Below are 14463 nucleotides of genomic sequence, written 5' to 3'. Positions count from 1 at the left end.
GCCGCCTGGGCGGGTAAGAAGTGGCTCTGGGGAGACAGGCCTCTGCATGGCAGACCCTGCAGGTGACTCCCAGAGACCCCTGAGCACCGTTCCTAGTGGCAGAGGCTGGGTCCTGAGAGCCTCCAGCACCACCCACATGCCCAGGCTCTGCCCACCTGCAGTAGCCCAGTGTCCCCGCCCTCGGCAGGGGATGTACGTACAGATTAAAACCAGGAGCGGTTTGGGGACGGAGGAGGCAAAGAAACGCCTGCAGTGCTGCACGAAGGGGTCCTCGGGCGCCTTTTGGGAGTCCACCTGGGTGCCGAAGGCGACGCTGGCCACCACATCCGTGCTGTAGCAGTTGTAGCACCTACGGGAGAGGGACCCATTTGAATTTCAAGAGGACTCTGCCATCGGCCCACCCGCCGGACTCCATCGTCCACTTACTCAAAAGAGGAGCTTCCTGCAGGCCTGAGGGAGGGGGTGGGAGGAAGCGGCTGGGCTTAGACCAGCCGTGGGCAAACTACGGCCCGCGGGCCGGATCCGGCCCGTTTGAAATGAATAAAACTAAAAAAAAAAAGACCGTACCCTTTTATGTAATGACTAGAGGCCCGGTGCACAAAAATTTGTGCACTCGGGGGGGAGGGAGGGTCCCTCAGCCTGGCCTGTGCCCTCTAGCAGTCTGGGACCCCTCAGGAGATAATGACCTGCTGGCTTAGGCCTGCTCCCGGGTGGCAGAGGGCAGGCCCAATCCCTAGGTGCAGCCCCTGGTCAGGCTCAGAGCAGGGCTGATTGGGGAGTTGGGGCGCCGTCCCCTGTCACACTCAAGGCAGGGTCGATGGGGAGGTTGTGGAGCAACCCCCTGTCACACACAGAGCAGGGCCAATACGGGGGTTGGGGCGCTGCCCCCTGTCACACACAGAGCAGGGCCCATCAGGGGGGTTCGGCTCTGTACCCTGTCATGCACAGAGCAGGGCCCATCAGGGGGTTGGGGTGCTGCCCTCTATCACCCACAGAGCAGGGCGGATCAGGGGGTTGGGGCGCCGCCACTCTCACACTCAGGGCAGGGCTGATGGGGAGGTTATGGCTCTACCCCGTCACACACAGAGCAGGGCCGGGGGCGGGGGGGTTGGGGCGCCGCACCCTGTCACACACAGAGCAGGGCCCGTGGGGGGGGGAGCTCCCCCCTATCAGGCACAGAGCAGGGTGGATAGGGAGGTTGTGGCCCCGCCCCCTCTCACACACAGAGCCGCAGGGCGATCAGGGGGTTTGGGTGCTGCCCCCTGTCACACTCAAGGCAGGGTCGATGGGGAGGTTGAGGCGCCACCCCCTGTCACGCACAGAGCAGGGCCAATCAGGAGGTTGGGGCGCTGCCCTCTGTCACGCACAGAGCAGGGCCAATCGGGGGGTTGGGGTGCCTTCCCCTGTCAGGAACAGAGCAGGGCCGATAGGGAGGTTGTGTCCCCGCCCCCTGTCACACACAGAGCCACAGGGTGATCAGGGGGTTTGGGTGCTGCCCCCTGTCACGCTGATCCCGGTGCCAGGAGGCCTCGTGGCTCCGCTGATCCCGGTTCTGGGAGGCATATTACCCTTTCACTATATAGGGTAGAGGCCTGGTGCACGGGAGGGGGCCGGCTGGTTTGCCCTGAAGGGTGTCCCGGATCAGGGTGGGGGTCCCCACTGGGGTGCCTGGCCAGCCTGGGTGAGGGGCTGAGGGCTGTTTTCAGGCTGGGGGTGACTGAAGCTCCCAACCGCTCCTTTTTTCCTTTTTTTTTTTTTTTTTTTTTTTTTTAATTCTGGGCCAGCTTTATCTTGAGGCTTGGCTCCAGCTCTTAGGCCTCCGGCTGAAAGTAGGTTTCTGGCCTTTGCTTACAATGTTGCGAATCTGCTGGCTGAAGTTGGGCGGTATTTGTTATAATGTTTCTTAAACTGCCAGCTCAGAGGCAGCGGCAGGCGGGGAACGTTGGTTTCCTCCGTCACTGAGGCAACCAAGCCTCATGTTAGTTTCAAGCTGCCTGGCTGCCGGCTGCCATCTTGGCTGACAGTTAATTTGCATATCTCGCTGATTAGCCAATGAAAAGGGTATCGGTCGTACGCCAATTACCATGTTTCTCTTTTATTAGATAGGATGTTTACTTTGAATTTATATTAGTTCACACAAACACTCCATCCATGCTTTTGTTCCGGCCCTCCGGTCCAGTTTAAGAACCCTTTGTGGCCCTCGAGTCAAAAAGTTTGCCCACCCCTGGCTTAGACCCTCTGAGCAGGGACAGCGGGATATCAGAGGAGACACAAGACACCACCAGCAGCTGATCTGAACACAGACGGGAAGAGGGGACAGCGTCACGCAACTTCCAGGCTGTGGCAGCTGTATCAGCCAGACACGGCCCGACACCAAACCGCGCTGTAAATTTCCTGCCGCGGCGGAGGGAAAACAGTGGACCCAAAGCCTAGCATGTCACCCCAAAGCTGTTCAGAGCCGGCATCTGATGATCAGTCGAGACAGAGCAAATTGTGATGAATGAATCAACAGCCTGCTTGTCTAGCTGTATTAGCTTTATCCCCTCTCCCTCCTCATGGGTTTACAGTTTTCATAAGGGCAACAAACAAACAAAAAAACACAGAGGCCCGTCACTCTCAAAGAAATACAAGACAAACTTTGGAAGCAGCTTCATGAACATATTATATTATTACAGAAAACACACGTTGTATTTTAGAAACAAACAGATGGGAAAGTGTCTGGCAGTAGCTCCAGAAAAATGAACTTCTCGGGCTCTGGGATGCCTGCCCCCAAATGGCCATTTAAACTAGAGTGATCTTTTTTTCTGTTATTCTGAAAGGGCCAGCAACTGGGTAGTCATATCCCTTTGTAATTAAAAGGATTATTTTCAGGGTTTGATGTAGGCCCATACCTACTTCCTCTTCCTCATAAATTCTATAACCAACCATGAGGAGTAAATGACGTCTCCAGACGACTTACTTTATTTGACTGCTGTTATTGAAAATGTCCCTACAGTTGATTACACATCTCCCTGCTCCTGTTGCAGAAACAATTTGACAACTGAATGTGATTTCATCTGATCCCAATGATGGAAGATTTAAGGGTTTTAAGAGTTGTTTACCCTGCTTTTATAGCTGCTGTGCCCACCTTATCTTTGGCCAACTCACGCATCTCATGACCAGAGAGAATGTGTACAAGAGAATTGTGTAAACAACAGGGTACAATGTAAATGCCAGTGATGATTATGTTATCATTTTATTAGCAATGATAATAAAAATGAGTCAGCTTCCGGCTTATCTGCCACCCCCACCTTACCCCTAGTCTACCATAAGTGAGCATAGGACAACTGGGAGAAGAGTCAGATCGTCAGTCATTTAAATTTGGTGTCCCCGCTAAGTCATGGCTTCGAGGCTGAGGTGCACCACAGTTTCTCCGGAAGTGGAAATGCAGGGACTTTTCCCAGGACCCTGCCCTTCTCCCGGGTGTATCCTGCCCACTCCTAGGTTTGCAGAGGTTAATGGACAAGTCCACTCACAAACCACTGCCCGCTCGAGGCTTCCCTCAACATGCCGCACCTTCCCTTGGGCTGTGTTCACATCTGCTTCACGTTGCATAGGGGTTTCATGTCTACTCGTTGGTCAGTCCGCCCGTGCTTTTATGAGCTTTTAGCATTTCCATCCTCTGCTGGTCCCGAGGTCATTGTCCAGTAATTATGTACCGTTACAAGGAGCAGCGATTAGAAAGTGGGACTTCTCACCTGTAAGGCAGCCCTTACCTCTGGATGTCGAAAGAGTCCCCAGATTCCGCGTAGCGTTTTAGATGAGCCAGGAGCAGGTCGCAGGCTTGGCTGATTAGGGGCATCATCTGATAGCGGATAACAAAGGTGTAATTAGGACACCATGCGGGGAGCATGCCTACAGTAGCTGCAGATAAAGAGGTTATGTGTGGTGCTTCCTGGAAAATGGATATTGTTTTGAAGATAATATTCATGCAGCTAAGATTCAAGAGGAAGGACTAAAATTCACAGAAATCATGACATACAATAGCTGTAAAATTTCTATTTTAGCTTAAGCAATCTGTTTTTTTTTTGGAAGCAAAAAGAAGAAGGGATGTAGAGTAAATGCTGTGAAATAATTGTGAAAATGATCGTTAAGTGCTGCGATGGAAATGACAATCTGTATTTGGTTTCATGACATTTGGTTAGCATTAGAGAGTAAATAGACCGCAATCCATATGTACTATCTCTGGAATTAGCCCAAATCCATGTTAACTTGGTTTCAATTATACTTTATATCTTCCACTAAAACAGAAAATCCGAGTAGCCCAAGGAACTAAGGTTGTCCCTTCCCATACTTCCCATTCGATACAAAAGTCATTCTTAGAGCATTTCTGATGGCTGGTTGTTCATTTCTGCTTAAATTGCTCATAACCTTCAAATCAGGGGAACCCGTGACTTCAAGAGGCCTTTTTTGCCCACGCAGGATGGTTGCTGAATTTCTCTTTTAATAGTAAAATATTTTTATTATGGAAATTTTCTAAGAGAGAGAACGGTGTCATGAGCATACGCACATTCATGTAACTAATTATCCAGCTTCCACAAATTTAGATCTCACTTTGGCTGCCCACCACTTTGACCCCACCGCAGGCTGGCTTGAGTGGGTGGGATTCTTATTGGAGCCTGATGGGCACCCACGTGAAAGCCAAGCTGGAAGCATTGAGGGGAGCCATTTTATCCAGGGCGCATTCTAGAGCAACATCACAGGGAAAGCGACATGCTGGACTACATTGTTCTGAGCATTTCTTTGGAAAACATATTTTGAAATGTTATCTATGTTTAGAGTTTGCCTTTTTGACACAAGAATATAAATTCCTCTGGGTACAGGAGATTTTTGTCCATTTTTGTGTCTTTGGTACCCAGAACAGTGCCTGGCACATAGTAATTATTTGTTGAATGAATGAATGAATGATGAATGAATGAATGAATGGATATTAATGTTTACATAAGATCCACTCTTTGCTGATAAAGCCTTGAGACATTTGGAAAAAGTCCTAAAATGTTAGGAGGTATATTGTATTGAGGCGAAATCTAACTTTTTCCTCCCCTCCCCTCCCCTCCCCTCCCCTCCCCTCCTCTCCTCTCCCCTCCCCTCCCCTCCTCTCCTCTCCTCTCCTCTCCTCTCCTCTCCTCTCCTCTCCTCTCCTCTCCTCTCCTCTCCTCTCCTCTCCTCTCCTCTCCTCTCCTCTCCTCTCTCCCTGCATCACACCTGAAAGGCAACTCCATGAACGGAACACAACAATCCTGTAAATTATAAATAGGCCATTTCCTTGCACATCAAGCACAAAGCCAGGTTATGTTGACTTTTTCAGGAGACATATAACAGGCAAATATTGAGGTTCAGGTCAATGAAAACCACAAGATCTTTCTCCATGAATCATCACCATGTACAATTGATTTTTTGACCCTTTAGGGTCCATTCATTTGAAAGGCTTTGCTTTTACATTGCTTGTATTGCGATAATAAGTCCTACCATGTGTTCTGAGTGGAACAATCTCTTAACTTCCCCAAAACATTGAGGTGATTGGAGAAGCCTGGCAGAGCGGGACAGACTGGGTGGCTGTTGGCTGAAGTTGGAGGGACACATGGCTTTGTTGGACTCTTTCCTCCTACTGCTCCCTCCAAGCCAGCCCTGTGTGCTTTGGGGTGTAAGGAAGGAACTGTGTCACCAGGGTCCAGCTCCTCGCTGTGTAAGAGGCAGAGAGGGCATTCCTGTTGTGTGAAAGTGAGTGAACTATGGTCTGAGCTCAGGGCTGCGTGGGTTCCCAGGGCTGGGACAGTGGCAGGGGCAGCACCTGTGGGCAGCTCAGCAGACACTTCCCCTGCACCCCTCCCCCCCCACACACACACCCAGTAGAGAAATGGCTGAGCATCTGAGGCCCTCCCCTGTTGCCAAGACTTGGAGAGAGTATCTGGAAAGGGAGATCCTGGAAAAGAGGATTTTCTGCTCAGGAAGCCTTAAGAGCTCAGAGCACTGGGCGTCTGTACTCAGTGTGGGTGGGCGGAGGTGTGTACTCACTCATTCAAATCTTATCTCCTACAATGTGGCTACTCCTTTGTTCCAACTGAAATTTGGTAAATGTGTCTTCCAAGCCTTCATTCAGTTTATTAACATGTATACGGGATCAAACACAGAGCCCGAGGCCCTCCACTAGGCGGCTACTCTAGGTAGCCACAGAAATGGTCATTATCACTGTTTCTGGGCAGCTGTGCAGGAGCCTAAGTAAATTTTCAGCCAGGAAGCATCTTATCAGTAAGTGAGGGTGCAGAGGGGGGGGGGGGGGGCGGGTGAGGGGAGGGGGGAGGGAAGACTTTGTCAAATGATTTGCTGAAGCAGAAATGTCCTGTATCGTATCTCCATATCCTCAAGTCCACTAAAAAAAGACATGAGAGTGACTACCCTGGTTTACTCTTGATAATTCTGGATGCACTCTCGTGACCACTGAATTATTCCCTGAATCCTCACAAACCATCCGTTTAATAATCCGTCAGCACAAAAGTGTGTGTGTGGCTCGTTACTCTCAAGAAATCTCAGGCCACCTTAGTATTTGGAGGACTCGGTACTATTTAAGCTGCATTTCTATGACTGGCCTCACCAGCTATGCTCCTTCCATTATTTTAATAAACTTAGTGGTACAACTGAACTCTGCTTCAGTCAAATCACATGTGCAGAAATATCTTTTAGATGTAGTTTAGAAGAATAGTAACATGGTAAAAAGAAAACTACTGTTTAAAAGGAAGTCCCTTTAGGCCCTGGCCAGAGTGGCTCAGTTGGTTGGACATCACCCCGTGCACTGAGAGATCGCCAGTTCAATCCCTGGTCAGGGCACATGCCTGGGCTGCCGGTTTGATCTCCCATTGGGTTGTGTGCAGGAGGCTGCTGATTGATGTTTCTCTCTCTCTCTCTCTCCTTAGCCCTTCCTCTATCTCTAAAAAAAATAATAATAATAAAGAAAAAAAAAGAGGCAGTCTCTTTAGAGGTCAAGCTTAAAGCCTCCTTAATGTACCAAAATGGGATGCAATAGAAAATTGATTTACATACAACTCTTCAGAAGCATGCTGTGTGTACGAAGAGGGCTCCACCCTACGGAACCTAATCGTATGCCTGGACAGTGCAGAGGGGGTGGGCCAGATGCCCACCATCGGCGCCTCCGCGTGCTTGTGACTGGAATTCTTTGTTGCTGGCTGGCGTGATTATAATTTTCTACCACACTCTGCCTGCTGTCTGTCGAACCGAATGGATAATGACATTTTTAGTTGGGTTAATGTGATAGGAGATGGGGCATGAATTATGAAAAATGTTTTTAAAAGCAATGCAGGGAAAATATTATCAGACAGGAGAGCAGGAGCTGCGTGCTGGCCAGTAGCCATCGTCTCAGGTTTTCTTCCTCGCATCCTACACAAGCCGTCACGGAGTATTTACTCTTACACGAGTCGCATACAAACAGAAGCTCGCTTTGATGGGCTTGCGATCGTCTTCACACAACCCACAAACCTTGCAGTTATTCCCCTAGATTTGCAGACAAGCAGGTAGAGGTGGCTTGTGCAAACACATGCACAGATGAGCACACAATGCTATCATCATCCACATCTTAATAGAAGACTCTCATTTGGCTGTTCCTTTTCATCTTCGTAGCATAATGAGTGATTTTTGTTTTGTTTTGTTTTTCATAACGCACATATGTTACACTTAGAGTCAGATAAATATTATTGCTATTGGGCTTTTAAAGAACGATTTCTTCTTGGGGTTGGGGGGTGGGGGGGATCAGCCCAGCAACCAAGCCTGGGGAGAGAGTTTCCCAATTTGCTTCTGTCTGCTCTCACATTGGTTATCTTCATGATAGATGATCCTGAGTGTACGGCTGGTCAGCTATTTAGTAACTGGCAGTAACTATCAAGGGTAAAGGAAATTCCCCAAGAAAGGAAGCTCTTGGTAACCTGCAGTTTACCATATAATCAAAGTGGCCCAGTTAAACACAAAGCGGATGGAATCTTTACTGACTGAGGAATTCTGCATCAAGGTGCAGCCCGAGGGCCAGAGAGCTTGTCCAAGAAGCCGGAGAGGGCTCTGTGAGTGGGCCAAAGAGACAGCATATGGGATAAAGACCCAGAAGGCTCAGACATTCTCCTGCTCAAAGGCGTTCCTCTCCCCTTCTAGGCAATCCCTAGAATTTCATCCTTGGAGTTTCCTCCTCGAGGCTAAGACTTTGACCTTGTTAAATACACTTGGCCCCAGGGAGAGAAAACATTCAAGGCCAGCGCCAATTGTTAGGTTTCCTCTCCTTGGCACTTCGTAGTTGTGTTTGACCTAACCTCACTGAATCAATTTCTTCATCTGCAGAATGGGAATAGTAATAGCTCCCTTGAAGAGTCATGACAAAGATTAGAAACAAAATAGGTAAAAGATTTAGCGCTAGAAGGCAGTGAAAGTTGCAAGCGCTAGGGTGCCCATGCTCCCAGACTGGTTTGAGTGCCAGGCATCAGTCTCTCATCTCTTATTCCTCACAACACCCATTGGGTCCACGTGCTCTTGCCTCACCTAGTTATCATCACTCCTTTCTCAAATCTGTCTCTCCATCTTTATTTCCCCAGTGACCACTCTACTTCAGGCTTTGCCACGGGTTGCCTGGAATGTGGTTGTTATCTTGCTTCTTGAGAACAGTGACTATATCTTGAACATATTTGTAGCCTTAGTACCTAGTATAGTGCCTGGCACATTGGTATACTAAAAGTTTTTTGTTTTTTTTCAAAAGAACCTTCTGGCCTCCTTACCTCCTGTCTTTTCACTTTCTAATCTATCCTGTCTGCAGTCACCAGATTGGCCTTCCAAAAATACTTGTTACCTGAGCAATGTTTTGCTGAAATCCTTCGGAGAGCCCCACTGACTGAAGGATGTAGAACAAGCTTCTGATCCTGTTTCCTAAAGCCCATTAAGAACTGAACCCTGCCAATAACCATGTGGGTAAATTTCGAGGCCCACCTTCCCCCGGTCCAACCTTCCCGTGAGGCCACAGTCCAGCTGGCAGCTTGGCTACAGAGACCCTGAGAAAGAGGCACCCCTCTAAGCCATGCCCAGATCCCCGAGCCTCAGAAACTATGAGCTAATAAAAATTTGTTGTTTTAATCTGCTAAATTTAGGGGTAATTGATGACACAGCAATAGATAACGAACCCACTCGCAGTGTTACTATCTTGTGGCAACTCTTACATGTTGTCATGTATTATTGAGGTTCTTGGCATTTGTTCTATCAGGAATGAGCACAGTGCAACGCATCCAGTTGATTCTCTGCAAATAGCGATGTGATGACTGATTGGCTGAATGTTCCCTAAGGGCCTTCGCATAGAAAGTATCCAAGAAACATTAACACATTGAGTGCTCGTAGCATGAATGCAGTGCAGTTTCCTGGGAGCTGGCCCTGAGTGAAGACCTGAGGCCCATGGTGGTTCTACCTCTTACTCTGGGCAAGTCATTGGAATCTCTCTGAATTTGGGTCCTCACCCCCAAATGTGGGGCTCATTGCGATGAGCTATAAAGTCCCTTTCCATGGGCATTCTGGGATTCCAAGGAGGTCAGTAGACACCAGGTTGAGACCATTGCTTGGGAGCCATGGAAAGTTCAAGGCAGTAGACAGCCAGCTCGGTAGGCCTGTCTACTTGCTCCACCACGTGACATCCCTAAAAAAGCCTTTTTGTATCTGTTTTATTTCAGAATTACATGAAGACCTAAAAGGCAGACTCTGGTGATTTTTATGTTCAAATAATTAAATAAAAGTGAGAATTAGGACACCAGATCCTTTGACTTCTGACATACTGCCTTTTTTCTCCAAATTCAGGATGCATAATCCTTTTGCTCCTCAGTTAATTAACATCTAGGTTATAATCTCACTCAATCCAGTTCTGATGCCATGAACTTGAGAAACAAACACCATGAAGCCCTTGGAGTCCCGGACGGTTGGAGAATGGAGACAGGCTGAGTGCTAGGAGAGACACATTTCCTCGGGGGCGGGGGGGGGGGGGGTTGGGGGAGGGCAGGGGAGCTGGAGGAGAGGGTCTCTTCTGTGTCACTTTATACTTCTAAACAGAAATGACCCCACACATTGATGGTGTGGAGGCTGGGTGACTCATGTGTCATCTATGAAGAAAGATTCAGTAAAGAGCCCTTGTGCAGGCCACCACCCTGAGGTCAATATGTGGCCCCCAGGAGCCACCCCTTTGGGGCCACACAAAGTGGAGACCTGTTCTCACCTGCTCCAGAAGTGTTTGCCCAGAGTCGGGGTGTGTGTGTGTGTGTGTGTGTGTGTGTGTGTGTGTGTGTGTGTAAGATCTTGGAAGCTAAATGGCCGAATTGGAACCCTTTTTTTCTCAGTCCCCCACTTTCAAATATTTAATAGCTCCTCACTATTCAGTGAAGTGTGCACCAAGCACTCCCCCCACCCCCAGCAGAGAATGGGGAACTCTATGTGCCTCAACCTACTTTTCCCATTTGCTTTCACTAAGTGCTTGCGCGTACTCTGTGTTCCAGCCAGTTTATACTCCCTATTCCCCAAACACACCCTGTACTTTTTCACCCAGATGACTTTGTTCCTGCAGCTCATTCCACCTGCAAAGCACCTTTCCCTCTGTCAAAACTCAGCGAAATCTCCAGGGCTCGGTGCCAGTGCTGCCCACCCCCCACCCCAAAGTGCCACCGTTTCCCACGAGTTGGAAATGACGTAGAAATGCATCCATCTCGCTGCCCTTCTACATTATAAACCCCTTAAAGATGGGAACTAATAAACATCAGTTGAATGTTATGAATTTAATGTTTCATTCTATTTGGCACGCTTAGACCCGTGGGCACTGTTGCTGTTTTGGAATGGACGTTAGAGGGTGATTTTCTGAATAAATAAAGGTCAGCTAATACATATGGGGAATGGTATTGAACTATGTTGTTGATTTAAAAAATAGAAAAAAATAATACCTCTAAACAGGTGACTAATAAATGTAAAATTCATACTAGTTAACAAAACTTACAACCTCGCTCTGCTACCCAGATATTGAAAACATCCATGACTTATTTTCATGCAAAATTTCCTGCTGATATATATCAGTTCTAGCCATCTAGGTGAATAATAAAGCGTCACTTCTAATCACTCTTGGCTCCTGTCAAGAGTTTGACCAATTAGAACTCACCCCGACGAGGAGGTGGCTGCTGGTGTTGCCAGGCAACAGACAAGCTAGGAGGCACATTGAGATGCTCTTAGATTTAACCAGCGGCAAGTCGGAGTGACATTATAATTCTGGCAAAGGAGAGCCAAATTATAACCCAGGATGGGGTACCCATGATGAGGAGTGTGTTTTCTTTTGAATGCAGATGGAGAAGGAACATTTTAACCGGAATTTAAACAGTTCATCGTTATATTGATTTTAACTAGGAGATTAAGTGTCAGTGGAATACAACTGTGTTGCAGGATAAGGACCTCTTGCCGCCAGATAAATACCCAGACCTTCTGGAAAACGGGCACCTGGTCAGGCAGGGACAATGTATTTTTGGATTCCGAAGTACTTATCACCACAGCCGCACTTGGTGATAATGACTTTCATTTTTATTGTTTGGAAGGACTCAGAAATAAAAGCAAATATTAAAAATAGACGGCGGGAGGCTGATACAGCCAAGGGGACGCTGCTTGTTCTCACGTCACTGGAAGACGAGGGTCTGTTTTAGAAGCCCTTGTGCGTGACTGTCTGAGAGTTTACAGTGAAAATTTGAAGGCCAAACTACACTGTGGTGATGACTGTAATTCTGCAAAGACTTTTGCACTGAAATGGCTGTAACTATGCATTTACTCATAAGCTGGCTTTATCAACTTAAATTTTTAAAAATTGTAGTCATCCTGGAGTAATCCGTCTTCTCCAAGGCAAGAAAGGCCTGGAGGGAATAATAACCACTCCTGCCTCTGCCTTTAAGATTCATACATTATTGACTGTGCCTTCCTGACAGGAAACATCTGGACGAAAGTGAAAAATTAGGCATCAAGCTGGATTCTCGGTGCCTGGAAGAGATACCAGCCTTCCCGGTTGGTCTGGCTTTTCTTTGAGTCCCCAAGCACAGACATACAATTGGCGCATTTCCTCTTGAGTGACACACACGTAGCCTTAGGAAATCATGTATGAAGTTGCCAGCTCAGTGGGCCTCCACCAGCTTAATTATCTGGGTGAATGAGAGAGTGTCCATCACATCTGTCCAGCTTTGAGGACTGAGAATAGACCAGCCACCATCTTGGGTTGGGCCCATGGTCCATGGTCCATCCAGTTTGGAGCTTGGTCTCTGCCCAGGAGGCACTTGACGATGGAGTTGCCCCTGAACTCTAACTCCAAAGACGTAGTGCCCACTTGCCTCCTTTCTCTCACTAGCCGGCGATGACATTAACTACCCACGCTTTCCCCTACTGCAAACTTATTTGGACCCAGAATAAACAAAGAGACAAAGACCTCCCTCCTGCAGGTTTCTCCCAAGCCTTTAACATGCTAAGGTACTTGATGAATCTCTAAGAAGACGGTTTGCAATATTGTACTGAACTGTATGACCATTAGGCCTTTTTGGCCCTCGGTGATTTCAAATCCTTTTCCTTGGTCGTAATTCCTAGTTTGAAGTTCATTGTCACATAAGTATAGTCGAAATGCTTTTCTCCTCGATGAATTATTTTATTCTTGCTTACACTGAAGGTTTAGCTGCCACTTTTGTGCTGACATACACAACCATAGAACAGTCTTAGCAACTTATTTCAATTGATTTAATACTTTTCAACTCAGAGAGCTTAGAGGAATATACAAATGTATAGATTTCCCGGTGTTCTCCCTCTTTCAGACGAGTTATAAAATTTAGAAATAAAATTAGTGCTCACCTGGGTCTCCAGGGAATCCCCTTACTTATATGTTTCCCTCAGAGAAGAATTAAATTAGCCCCCAGTTTTGTTTCCTGAAGATAAATCTATTTACTTCCTGGCCCATAATAAAGTTTTACACAATCCCAGGGTTACTCATTAATAGCCTTTGGTAAAGAATCTAAAAAAGGCTCTAAAAATCTAAGTAAATCTACCAGTTGCCCCTTAAAAAAATTAATCCTTGAGGAGAGAGGGTGAAAACTCTGGCAGGTTAACCTGGCAAAATCTCCCCCCAATAAAGTCATCAGTTGTTTCCCCCGCACTACTTAGCCATCCTTTAATATAAATCTCAATACCTCGCCTGTCACTGGGCGATGATTTGATGGTCTTCTCTGATTCCGGAATCAGGCATGAATCAATCCATTTTCACTGTGTCTCTATCTCTCTATGTTATCCCTGGTACAACTTAAGCCGGAAACCAATTTTATTTTAAATAAAAAATATGGATTTGTGATATAATGCTGATTTTAAAGTGACTTTCAAGCATTGTTGACTGAGGCAGCCTAATATCCACGTAAATAAAGCCAGTGTTATTTGAATATTAATGACACAGATGCAGTAAAGGACTGGGGCTGCCAAGGTGCCATGGGAAAAAGCCTGGGACTTCCAAGGGAAAATAAACCTTGATTTCAAGAATGAACTCTGAAGTTTGAAAACAAAGCCCAAAAGCTAGTCACAAATTCAGAAAGGACTGAAGATAATGGATATTTCAAAGTTATTTCTGGGAAAACTAACTTAGGAACCAGCAACCAAGTGAAGTGCAGGCTCCTGCTGGTTCTCTGAGCTTCTCCCAGCTCTGCCTGCTCCACCCAGACCTGTGTACCTCATTCTCCTCTTTGTGCCCTTGTGACCTGCTTTTTCTTTCTTTCTTCCTTTTTAAAATATATATTTTTATTGATTTCAGAGAGGAAAAGAGAGATAGGAACATCAATGATGAGAGAGAATCATTGATCAGCTGCCTCCTGCACGCCCTACACTGGGGATGGAGCCTACCACCCGGGCATGCGCCCTGACCGGGAATTGAACCATGACCTTCTGGTTTATAGATTGATGCTCAACCACTGATCCATGATGGCTGGGCATGACCTACTTTTTCTACTTCCATCTATATCTAATATCTATATTGGTGACTCTCTAAAGAGGAAGCCAACAATTGGTTGCATCCTTGTATTTAATTTTTCCTTGATAAAATTATTTCCCTTTTCTCTCAGTTTTAACATATATCCTTCCATAGGAAACTTCCTGGTTCTTTGATTCTTTATTCATCCATTCATTCAGCAAATCATTACTTAGGGCCCATTATGTGCCTAGTGCCGTGCAGTTAACAATAAAGAAATAAACCAAGTCCAGTAAATGGAATGTTCGCTGGTGATAGAGCTACAGAGGAGAATAAAGCAGGGAAGGGTTTGGGGTCCTGGGGCCCAGATTCTGAGAACGTGGGTAACCACAGGCCAGATGGTCGGACAAGGGACCAAGAGTCAGACAGATCACCAGTGCTTTCCACTC

The 14463-nt window shown here is 47.0% G+C and overlaps 1 protein-coding gene across 2 annotated transcripts in view; it reads right to left on the bottom strand.

The window, feature by feature from the left end:
* The window catches only part of TBXAS1 (thromboxane A synthase 1), a 156840-nt gene that overhangs the window by 46849 nt on the left and 95528 nt on the right, over positions 1–14463 (bottom strand). For both annotated transcript variants that reach the window (XM_059711959.1, XM_059711960.1), the window contains 2 exons: positions 3756–3844; positions 201–349 (listed from right to left, as the gene is read on the bottom strand). In XM_059711959.1, the coding sequence (XP_059567942.1) occupies positions 201–349; positions 3756–3844 (238 nt within the window). The remainder of the gene's footprint in view (positions 1–200; positions 350–3755; positions 3845–14463) is intronic.

Source organism: Myotis daubentonii, chromosome 10, assembly GCF_963259705.1.
Source record: "Myotis daubentonii chromosome 10, mMyoDau2.1, whole genome shotgun sequence".
Classification (NCBI taxonomy): domain Eukaryota; kingdom Metazoa; phylum Chordata; class Mammalia; order Chiroptera; family Vespertilionidae; genus Myotis; species Myotis daubentonii.
The sequence above is the reverse complement of the archived record's forward strand: the minus strand, read 5'-3'. Positions and strand labels throughout refer to the sequence as shown.